General features: G+C 36.1%; 1 protein-coding gene across 1 annotated transcript; it reads left to right on the forward strand.

Moving 5' to 3' along the window:
- The first annotated feature begins 10,669 nt into the window (after positions 1-10,669).
- LOC113305415 (12-oxophytodienoate reductase 1-like) lies at positions 10,670-11,140 on the forward strand. Its single transcript, XM_026554455.1, has one exon. The coding sequence runs from the start codon at positions 10,670-10,672 to the stop codon at positions 11,138-11,140; it is 471 nt and encodes a 156-aa protein (XP_026410240.1).
- Positions 11,141-12,925: the final 1,785 nt, after the last annotated feature.

Here is a 12,925-nt window from a genome sequence, read left to right on the forward strand (position 1 = left end):
ACCTGGGAATGGTGGTCCAACACCAGGAGGTAACCATCAGATTTGGTCTAACCAATTTTCAAATACTCATAAACCTAAATTCGATTTTCCTAAGTTTGACGGGAATAACCCTAGATCCTGGATTCGTAAGTGTAATAAGTTCTTTCAATTACATCTTATGGATGAGGAGCAAGAAGTCATGGTTGCTTCTTTGTATTTAGAGGGTAAATCAGATTTATGGTATCAAGATTATCAGGTGGGAAGAGAGATAATCTTATGGGAAGAGCTTTGCAGACAAATTTTAGATTTCAAGAGTTAGGTCATGATGATGTGGTAGGAAAATTCAACAAGCTCTGTCAAGAAGGTAAAATGTTAGAGTACCAAGAGCTTTTTGAAGAGCTCAAGGCCTTAATGACTACCAAGAATCGATATCTTAATGATGCTTACTTTACTTCTAGCTTTTTCAGTGGACTAAAGGAAGAAATTAGAATGGCAGTCCAAATGCATCCACCCTCTACACTCAATCAGGCCATGTACTTAGCCAGAATACAAGAGGCTGTGTTAGAGAAAACAGCTAGGAAAGCCAAATTTGTTTCCAAACTTCCTCCACTCTCTTTGGACAGTAGCACCTCTAAAAGTTTTGTGACTCCACCAAAGTCAAACTCACCTTCTCCAAAATGTGGTGCTAGCCTTAAATTACCTCCTATTAAGAAGTTAACTTATGTTGAGATGAGGGCAAGAAGAGAGAAGGGTTTGTGCAATAATTGTGATGAAAAGCATGAAATGGGTTACATGTGTGTTAAACAACAGTTATACATGTTGGTTGTTGATGAAAAAGAGCTAGCTTCTTCTGAAAAAGAATCTCCTGGTACTTCACCAATCATACAAGAGGTAGAAGAGGAAGTGGAGATTTTCTTACATGCCTTATATGGTAATGTTTCTCACAACACTATTAAAATTCAGGGTATTACTAATAATAAAAAGTCATTCACTGTCCTAATTGACAGTGAAGCACCCATAGTTTCATTGACCCAGAGATGGCCAGACTCAGTGGTGCATTGATAGAGCCCGCTGCTGCTTTACATGTAGCTATGGCATATGATAACAAGGTGCCGAGTGATGCTAAATGTCCACTGTTTAGGTGGAATATGCAGGGGCACAAATTTTCTTTTTGATGTCAGGTTCTTAGACTTGGGTGGGTGTGACATGGTGTTAGGAGTAGAATGGATGAGGAATATAAGTCCTGTAAAGTTTGATTCAAGAAGATGACAGTATCTTTCACTCATGAGGGTAAGGAAATTGAGCTTACACGAATTACTTAAGAAATCAGAATCTCCTCCATGTTAGTGGGTGCTTGCCATAAGTACCTCAAGAAGAATAAAAATGGAATGGCAGGACATCTGTTTTGCATTACAACCATAAATCCCAACCCTCAAACACCAAAAATACTAGATCCTATACTCACAAAATACTCCTGAATATTCAAAGAACCAACTTCATTACCACATATAAGATCTCATGACCATCATATACCTCTACAACCAAATACTGCACTGCATAACCAAAGGCCCTATAGAATTCCTTATGTACAAAAGGAAGTAGTTGAGAAACTAGTTGAGGAAATGCTCAATTCAGGAGGAATCAAGCCTAGTCACAGCCCTTTTTCTTCCCCAATTTTATTAGTTAAGAAGAAAGATGGGAGATGGATATTTTGTGTTGACTACAGGAAGCTTAATGAGATTACTGTTAAGGAAAAGTACCCAATTCCAGTGATTGAGGAGCAATTGGATGAACTAAAAGAGTCATTTATTTTCTCCAAGATTGACTTGAGAGCAGGATACTACCATATTAGAGTGTCACCTGGAGATACTCAGAAAACTGCCTTCAAGACATACCAATGGCATTATGAATTTTTGGTTATGCCTTTTGGCTTGACTAGTACTCCGGCTAGCTTTCAAGCCTTAATGAATGATATGTTTAAACCCTATCTTAGGAAGTTAATATTAGTGTTTTTTGATGATATAATAGTTTACAACCCAGATATGGAGTCACATAAGAAGCATTAACAGCTGAATCTAGAGACTCTCCAGGAGAACCAACTATTTGCAAAGCTCAGCAAGTGGTCATTTGGCCAAGATAAGTAAGAGTATTTGGGGAATATCATCTCTGTTAAGGGGGTAGTTGTTGATCCCATTTAAATAGACTGCATGGTAAGATGGCCTACTCCTGCAACTATCAAGGATTTAAGAGGATTTCTGGGTCTAACAGGGTACTATTGAAAACTTGTAAGGAATTATGGTCTCATTGCAAAACCATTAACAAACTTATTAAAAAAGAATTGTTTCCATTGGGACAACTCAACTCGAGTAGATTTTCAAAAACTAAAGGACGTTGTCTTAGTTTAACCAGACTTCAGCAAACCTTTTGATATATCTACTGATGCCTGTGACACTGGAGTTGGGGCAGTGCTGATGCAGGGTGGGAGGCCTATAGCTTACTACATCAAAGGAATGGGTCTAAGTTCTTAGCTATGTTCACGTATGAGAAGGAATTGATGGCAGTGGTGATGGTTGTAACTAAGTGGATATCCTACTTGTTGGGGAACAAATTTACTATTTCACTGACCACCAGAGCATTAGATACTTCATGGAGCAAAGGATTCACTCACTACTACAACAAAAATGGTTGGTCAAATTGTTGGGGTATGACTATGAATTGAAGTATAAGAACAAATATGAAAATCATGTGGCAGATGCCTTATCCAGAGTCCACATTGAAGAGGAACCCTCATGCCAAAATTTAATTCAATTACATCCTGAGTGGTTCACAGAAGTAGAAGACACACAAGCTGAAGATTTAATTCTTAAACTAACTGTGCATGATGAAGCAGTAGAAAATTATTTTGACCAGCAAGGGGTATTGAGGTACAAAGGAAGAATATATATTGGACAAAGAGGAGAATTAAGACAGAAGGTCATTCTCTCTACTCACTGTTCTCCTATTGGAGGGAAATCTGGGGAACAAGCCACATATCAAAGGGCCAAATTATACTCCTTCTGGATGGGAATGCAAAATGATAATAAGGATTTTGTCAAAGGTTGTGATGTTTGAAAGCAACACATGAGATTCAATACCAGCCCAACAGGCCTACTTCAGCCACTTCCCATTCCCGAACAAGCGTGGGAGCATATAAGTATGGATTTCATTTCTGGTCTCCAAAATTCTGAAGGAAGGGAGGTCATACTGGTGGTGGTGGATAGACTAGTAGTGGTGGGAAGATTCACTAAGTTCAGCCATTTCATTGCTTTGAGCCATCCCTATACTGCAGCTTCAGTAGCAAAGGTATTCATAGACACTATATTTAAACTTCATGATCTTCCTAAATCTATAGTGTTAGATAGGGATGAAATATTTGTGAGCAATTTCTGGAAAGCCCTGTTTTCTAGGCTAGGTTCTGCATTACACATGAGCACAACCTATGACCCTCAAATAGATGGACAGACTGAGAGGGTGAATGCTTGCCTGGAATCCTATTTAAGATGTATCACCATCTTCAAACCTAGCAAATGGGTAGATGCCTTGGCACAGTGGTGGTACAACACCAGTTTCCATACAAGTTTAAAGATCACACCCTTTGAAGCCTTGTATGGATATGCACCTCCTCCGTTTGGGATTTCTTCAACAACACGGGGAGTTAATCCAGATGTAGATGACTACATAGAGTAGAGGCAATCCATGAAACATCTACTAAAAGAAGCACTAGAAGAAGCTCAACACAGGATCAAAAGCCAAGCTGACAGTAAGAGGACAAAGATGTAATTTGCAGTTGGGGACTGGGTATATCTAAGGTTACAACCATACAGACAGACATCAGTCCAACTGAAAAGTAATTTCAAGCTCTCAGCTAAATTCTTGGTCCTTACCATATTGAAGCAAAGGTTGGCCAAGTGGCCTACAAACTGAAGTTACCAGCTGAATCCAAAATTCATCCAAACTTTCATGTCTCTGAACCCCAAGCTTGGATATGGAGTCTTACTACAAACAACTTTACCCAAGTTATCCAAGGAAGGGGAGATGAAGGTAAGACCCTTACAGGTGCTAGACAGTAGAGTTATCAAAAAGAAGAATTACTCAGTCAAGCAAGTGTTGATCTAATAGGAGGGAATGTAAAGTTCTGAAGCTACTTGGGAAGACAAGAAGGCCATAGAAGTGCAGTTTCCGAAACTGATTCTTGAGAACAAGAATCAAAAGAAGGGGGAGCATTTGTCATAGAATGACATTCTTCTGTTGGCATGTTACAAGATAGATATGTTAAGGGGCACCAGGTTATTAACGGAACTCAGTTATTAGTCTTTAATTGTCTTTAATTAAGTCTTTTAATTCTGTTTTTAGTTATTTGAACCCCTGTGCTACTCACACGTGTTGTGCACGCTGTTCTTGTGATTTAACGATATAAGTCCTTGTAGTTGGTCCTGTTCAGACCTATCAAGAATTGTTAATCCAAAACCATCTTTTCTCTCTCAACTTTTTGTTCTTTCAAATCCAATCTCTATCCTTGGAGATTTGAGTTGCTTCTGAGCTAATTTGTAGTGTAAATCACTACATCAAGTTTCCCAGTGGCAATGTAAGGAACTGCAGTTGTTTTCTGAGGTCAAGTGAGAGGTCGTGTCATCATGATAAATGTAATGACAGTTCAGTATAATAAATCAATCCTGGTTTTTTAGCATGTAATTTCACCATTTTATACACATGATGGAATTTTTTCCTCTTTTAAGATCTTGCCATTGTTCTGTGCCTGTACACTGACTGGCTTTGATCAATTGGGTTATTAAGCTATTAAATAGAACTTCAACTTCCCTGGACAGCACAATCTCTTTCCATGTGGTTACCCCTACCAACTCTAATGATCGACAAAACACAGTCATTTCATTAGCTCAACCAATCTCATTTACATCACGAACTGGGATACGCAAATTTATGTACATTCACTATCTACCAAACCATCTCTGGATCTGCTGTTGTTTTGTCTTCTACAACGTAAAATTTTTTACTAAGCCCCGAGAAACAAAATGTGTCCGTAAAAGTTATTCCAATTCTAGAATCAATTGAGGTACGCCTCATACCACAGACATGTTATGCTCAATGGCCGAAAAAGGAGAAGTAGCAGCTTTATAGAACATCCCAGATTCAGGCCACAAAAGAAAAAAAAATGAAATCCCATATTCCCAGCAGTGAGAGTGCAATGAACACAAACACCATTCCTGCCGGAAGTCTACTCGATTACACATTCTGCATTTAACTTTGAATTCCAAAGAGTTCAAGGCAAAAGAAGAAAGTGCATCACTGGTTTCTTGTTTGCTCGGAATGGAAAGGAAGACTGTGGTGAGCAAAGCACACATAATATAACAATGTGTTTGTCTTCAATGAGACTGCCTGTTTATATAGGCTCTAGAGAACCGACTAGGGATCTAAATAAAGAAGTTAAACAAAAATAAAATTCTTAAACATAAAATAAACTAAAATAGTTGCAAGTAAACTAAGAAACAGAGCAAATACTAGAAGCTTCAAAGCTTAGTGTGTGAAAGATAAGGGGTGTCCTGCATCATTCCCCATTTCTTGGAAATAACTCGCCTCTGAGTTGGTAGAAACAAGTAAAATAGCATTATCACTATGAAAGGTGAAAATCTCTTGAACATTGAACACAGTAGAGATGTTCCAGTCTTTAGGTAGATCAATGACATATGCATTGTCACTGATTTTCTTCAAAATTTTAAAAGGGCCATACTTCTTCATCTTAGTCTTGTTATAAGTTCCAACTGAAACTCTTCCTTTGCGCAGATGAATCATGACTAGTTCTCCTTCCTGAAAAGTCTTGAATCTTTTATGCTTATCTACAGTATCCTTATACTTAGCATTAGACTCCTCAAGTTTTGTTTTGACTTCATTATGTAGCTGAGAATCTTACTCCAACAGATTATCATCTTTGATATTTGAATTATGTGACTTAGGAAGTACAACCAAGTCTAATACATGATTAGGAACCTTAGAGTAAAATATTTCAAATGGAGTCTTGCATGTGTATCTATTCACTTAAGTGCTGAATGCAAACTCCATGTGAGGTAATAATGAATCCCATTGTTTACTATTATCCATGCATTTAACTCTAATCAAGTTTCCCAATGATCTATTGACTACTTCAGTTTTTACATCGGTTTGTGGATGTGAAATAGTGCTGAACTGTAAACTAGTACCTAAACGTAACCACAAAGTCTTCCAGAAATAACTTAAACATTTCGTATCTCTATCAAAAGTAATGGACTTTGGAATGCCATGCAAATGAACCACTTCCTTGAAGAATAAAGATGCAATATTTGAAGCATCATTAGACTTTTTGCAGGCAATAAAATGTTCCATCTTGGAGTATCTTTCTACCACAACCATCACAGAATTACTCCCTCTAGATGTACGAGGTAACCCAAGGATAAAATCCATGCTTATGTCAACCCATAGAGCTTCTAATACGTGCAAAGGAGTATAAATCCCGGTATTATGAATTGTACCCTTAGCTTGCTGACAAACCATGCATTTATAACGTATCTTTGAACATCACATATTTGGGAAGCCCGAAAAATAATTCTTCAACATAGTTTTATCTCTGCCAAAATGACCACCAAGACCACTTCCATACAGTTCACGTATTAAATGCAGACGTAGAGATCCATTAGGAATACAAAGACGATTGCATTCAAATAAGAAACCATCTTGGATGAGAAAATTATCAACTCCATGAGCTGAAGAACTGCATTGCTCTCAAAGTAACTTGAAATCTGTATCTTCAACATAGATCTCTTTGATGTAATCAAAGCAAAACTTTCATTATGAATAGTAGTTAAAAGATGACTCCTTCTGCTTAAAGCATGTGCAACTTGATTTAGTTTTCCACTCTTGTGTTTAATGGAAAAAGTATACTTATTAATTATTGACAGCCATCTATCATGCATACGATTAACCTTAGCTGAAATATGAAGATATTTTAACACATGATTATCAGTATTGAAGATAAACTCACGATGAACCAAGTAAGTATGCCACTTTTTGAGAGATTGTACAAGAGAAAGTAATTCTAATTCATATGTAGACCACTTATTTTGTGTATCAGAACTTTTTTCACTATGATAAGCAACTGGATGTCCATCTTGAGATAAAACTGCTCCAATTCCAATAATAGAAGCATCACAATCAACTTGAAAAGGCTTGGAAAAGTCAGGCATGACAATAATATGAGATAAACATAGTCTTTCTTTAAGTGTATTAAAACTTCTATCAGCTTCTTCAGTCCAAATAAATCTTCCTTTCTTAAAACAATCAGTAAGAGGTGCAACAATTGTGCTGAAATTCTTTACAAAACGCCTATAAAAAGAAGCTAAGACATGACATCTTCTTACCTCCTTGATAGAATTAGGAACATGACAATCCACAATAACTTTAACTTTAGAAGGATGTACATGAATCCTCTTAGAAGAGATGACATAATCCAAAAATGTGACTTCAGGCGACATAAATGTGCATTTCTTTAAGTTTACAAACAAAGAATGATCAGATAACACCTTAAACACTTGAGAAAGATGACTGAGATGCTCTTTGTTATTGCGACTAAAAATCAAGATGTCATCAAAGTACACAATGACAAACTTACTCAGAAAGGGTTGTGAAAATTGATTCATTAGTCTCATAAAAGTGTTGGGGGCATTAGATAAACCAAATGTCATAACAACCCATTCATATAAACCTTCTCTTGTCTTGAAAGCAGTCTTCCATTCATATCCTTCTCTGATTCTAATTTGACAATATCCACTCCTAAGATCAAGTTTAGTAAAAATTACTGATCCAGAAAGCAAATCAATCATGTCTTAAATTCTAGGAATAGGAAATTCATAAGGAATGGTGATGTGGTTCAAGGCTCTACAATCTATACACATTCTCCAACCATTATCTTTCTTAGGCACTAAGAATGCAGGACAAGCACAAGGGTTGTTGCTGGGTCGAATCAAGCCTTTAGCCAATAAGTCATTAACTTGACCCTGTAAAATTTCACTTTATATAGGGCTTAACCTATAACGAGCTTTATTAGGTAGTGAAACACCAGAGACGAAGTCAATGAAATGTTGTATATCTCTTAAAGGTGGTAAAAGTAATAGGCAACTCTTCATGAAATAACTCATTATATTGTGATAATAAAGGTTGTACCTGAATAGGAACTGCGATCATTGGCTTGCTGTCTTCATGAGAACTCAAAGTATGAGTTGAATTCAAACAACGTGAAATTGTAGCCACCTAGGCACTAGTCTTGTCATCACTATGTTCCTTGATCACTGAAGAAGACTTGGAAGGATGCAGAACTTTATTTTTACCATCTTTATAGAATGTGTATGTATTTTTAAAACAATTTTGAACTGTACGTATGTCATACTGCCATGGTATTCCAAGAAGAAGATGTGTAGCATTCATATCTATCACATCACATAAAACTGAGTCTTCAAAACCAATAAAATAGAACGTTACTACACATTCATGTGTAATACGTTGAGTAGAAGAACTTGTTACCCATCCTACAAAATAAGGATGAGGATGTGGTTTAACATGTAGACCTAATTTCTCTACCACCATTTATTATATATAATTATCGAGTCACAAACCTTTCCTCCAATAAAACACTTGGTCTTAAAGATGCTATGTCTTTGAGAATAACAAGGTTGAGTAAGCATGAGTGGACGAATCATACCTACTAAATTATCACCATAGACTTCATGTAAGTCAGGATATTCCTCTTCTTCATAATCTTCATCATCCAAAGTTTCCTTCTCATTGGATTCATGTTGCACTGAGTTGTCTCCAATGAAACCATTAAACCTGCGACAGTCAGCGGAAGAATGGCCAACTTGATGACATTTATTGCACCTATCCCCTCGAAATTTGGAGTAAATATTAGCTAGTTTAGAAGGAGAAGGAAATTGTTGTTGGGTTTTATTAAAAAACCTAATACCAGGAGGTTTGGATTGTGTGGTTGCTGAATAGGTGAAATCTCAGTGGGATTTGGTAAAATAGGTGAAGAATTTGCATGTAATGGTGACTGAGAAAAAGAAAAGTTCACTGATGTTTGTTGTTGATGTTGAAATGGAGGAACACTCTCTTCTTGATAACTATAACTTGGAGGAGAAAAATAATAGCTATCTTGGTAATTTTCACCTGAAAATTTTTGTGTTTTATAGTTGCTAGAAGAACGAGGCTGACGAGATTGAAGAAACTTAGAAGTACGTTACAGACGTTTCTCAATCTTGATGGCTTGTTGAATAGTTTCCACCATAGTAAATACATACTGCGGCATACTATATTGAATCAACCTATTTAATCCTTCAATGAACCGTGCCACCAATTGCTCCTATGTTTCATGTATTTGATTACGAGCAATCAAATTATAAACTCATCAACGTATTCCTCCACAGGTCTAGCACCTTGTTGACAATTTTGTGGTTTAACAAATAATTGTTGTCTATAGTCTTGAGGAAGAAACTTATCTCGAAGTAGGTTACGCATGCGCTCCCAAGTACGTACTGGAGGTTTACGATACTTGATTCTATCCTCATACTGATTTTCCCACCAAGCAGAAGCTCCACCTTTGAGTTTATAAGCCACCAGCTTAACCTTTGATTCATCAGGTACTTCCATAAATTGAAAGAAAGCTTCAACTTCATAAAGCCAATCAATTAATTCTTCAATTCTGAAAATCCCATTGAAGTTAGGAATATCAGCTTTTAATTTATATTCTGGTAAAGAATCATAAGAGTTTTTTCCAGTTCTAAGACGCCTGTCCTCAATCCATCTCTTGTGTTGATCATCTTCAAAAGAATCATCTTCATCACTGTCAACTTGTAAGACTGAAGTTTTCTTTCTTGGATTGAGAATAAAGCTTCATGTTGTTTCTTTTTTTTTTCATTCCTACTAAAACGTGCTCAAGAATATCATAAGTGTAAACAAAACCATATGGCTTAGGAGTAGATTCTCCTTATTACTTGGAAGATGAATCTAAAGTTTTTGTAGAAGATTCAGCAATCTCTTTGGTTGGATACCTAAGAACTTCATAATTGCATCTAATTGTGAAGGCATCTCTTCCAGCTTAGTTATTCTTTCATTTAAATCTCTTTGCATCGTTTCAACATCAGAAGATAACTTATTAAGCCTTGTCTCTGTAGTATCAGCCATGAAATAAAAGTAGGGTTTATGAGTTTTTTTTTAGGGTTGCGGAAGTGAAAACATGAACTAAGAAAATAATAAAAATATAATATACTGTTGAATGATACCAACTAATGTAAAACAAATAAGAAGAAAGCAATACTGAGATTACAGAGAAACGAAAAGAAGTTAAAGAAACGAAAAGAATGATAAACTTGTTAAAGAAGTTAAGAAGATGAAGATGGTAATAATATGGTAATAACAATAATGATAACAATGTGTTTGTCTTCAATGAGACTGCCTGTTTATATAGGCTCTAGAGAACCGACTAGGAATCTAAATGAATAAGTTAAACAAAAATAGAATTCCTAAACATAAAATAAACTGAAAGAGTTGCAAGTAAACTAAGAAACGGAGAAAAGACTAGAAGCTTCTAAGATTAGTCTGTGAAAGATAAGGGATGTCCTGCATCACTGACAAATACGAAGGGAGCCTAGAAAATCGTTGTCGCTTCGCACTAGAAGTAAATGAAGTAGTTGTGGATGAGATGGGAGCAGATATATTGGAGATTAGTCTCTCTCCTTTCTCAAATTATATGGAATCGGGTTATTCAAATCCCACTGCTTTGGGAGTTTACATGGATGAATCCTTGAACAAGTATGGAATTCTCTACTGCCACATGGTCGAGCCAAGGATGATAATTGTAGAAAAGAAGTGTCATACACTCCATAGTCTTATACCAATGAGAAAATCTTTCACGGGAACATTCATGGTTGGTGGAGGTTATGACAGAGAAGATGGTAATAAAGCTATTTTCAGCAATTCAGCAGATCTTTTTGTGTTCGGTAGGTTATTCTTATCAAACCCGAACTTGCCAAAGAGATTTGATATTAATGCTCCTCTTACTAAGTACAACAGAGAAACATTCTAGATTTCTGATCTGGTTCTTGGTTATACCGATTACCCATTTATGGAATCAGTAGACCATATCTCCAACTAAGCTTGTAGGGAAAGAAAAAAGATGAAGAACCGGTGTCATCACTAGTCAAGAATCATTTTGTCTGTTTCCTCTTAAGTTTCATGGTAACAATATAAGGAACTGTAGTGATTGTTTTGGGGCAAGTAAAAGGTCATGTCGTCATGATAAATGTAATGGAGGTTCAATGCAATAAGATGGTGACTACTCATATGGATAGCCATGGGGGCATGCATGCCAATCCATGTCACTGTCTCGTTCGTAAAAAAAAAAAAAAAACCATACCCATCCTGTTATTCACATGAATTTGAGCAGAGAAGGTATGGAGAATACTCATATGGGATGGGTTTTTCATAGTTTTCCCATACCATTAAGTTAATACATAATTTTGTCTACAATCACAACTTAAGTATGATGATTCAAACAAAAATTATAACTTAAGGGTTGTGGAATGTGTGTTAAAAAAACTCTCATTCACTACCAAATCCAATGATAGACTAGATGAAAAGGTGTTTTTGTGACCGTAGGGAAGTTATATTAACTTACTAAGCGGTTGATGTTAAGCCGCTTGGAGAGAAAAATAGGTTTTGTTTTTGTTATTTTAATAATAAAACCTAAATGGGCTCTGTGTTAAAGTGTTTTAAACATATTAAAACTAAAGAAAACTGGCAGATAATCAGCCGCTCAAGCAAAAAGTTTTCCAAGCGGCTGATCTTCGGCCTCTTAGTCTTCACTTTTACTCACTATTTCATATGAAAGTGGACCACTTATCATCCTATAGTGGCACCTAATTTGATCATATTTCATCATACTCTTTCAATTTGAATGAGAATTATCATTCCATAGTCCTTGCTCTAAAATCAATGCATTCAAAATATCAAATTTAGAAATTCATCTTAAAACGAAACAAAGAAAACAATTGATCCACAAATGATTCATTCTTAAGCATCTTCAGTCCATGTTAATCATCTCATGATCTTCTTCAATTTCTCTATCTTAACTTTTAGAGAATGTGTCTGATAAAAAAAATAAAAAAAAAGGAAAATCGATGAATAAACAAGAATGATCAAGAAATAATAAATTAAAATGACTTCGGTAAGTGATGGTAATGTCTTATACTAAATAAATACGGTACAAATTCTTTCATAATGTCCAAACCTTATAATGATATGAATATGCAGGGGTGGGTATGGGGTAAAGACCTTGAATCTCATCACCACCCCATCCTCGGAACTTGGGCTTTGAGTATTATACATTCCTTACCTCATCCATGTTTGTTCGGGAAAACCCTAAATAGAACGAGAACTGTACCCACGAGGATGGATTTGGGTGGAGAAAATGGCAAGCCCTATTTTTAGTATGTAGTCTCATCATTTTACACGAAACAACATAATGATAAGATTGATGTAAATTTGAAAAAATAATCAAGCTCGAGAAAGATAAAAGAATGAAATAACAATTTCAAATTGTAAAACTGAAATAAAAATCGACTCGACTCAAGGCGTAAGACAAGCATCTAAGATACTTATAGTATCAAAACGAAGGCCTATAAGTACGACCTACGCTCACTCTCAAAAAAAGTAGACCATCACGTGCAAAACACTAGAGGAACAGAAAGACACGCGTTGATTTGACACAAGTGCCTAGCTGACATTAAAAATATGCAGAGGTAAAAGAACATTTTGTAAGAAAAATTACATTGATTAACAACCCCCTTAACATACCTCAAAATTCTTTCGG

The sequence above is a fragment of the Papaver somniferum genome, chromosome 8 (genome assembly GCF_003573695.1).
Source record: "Papaver somniferum cultivar HN1 chromosome 8, ASM357369v1, whole genome shotgun sequence".
Classification (NCBI taxonomy): Eukaryota; Viridiplantae; Streptophyta; class Magnoliopsida; order Ranunculales; family Papaveraceae; genus Papaver; species Papaver somniferum.

Excerpts from the sequence above, each read along its gene's own strand:
- LOC113305415 (XM_026554455.1), top strand. The coding sequence starts at position 10,670 with ATGTCCTGCATCACTGACAAATACGAAGGGAGCCTAGAAAATCGTTGT.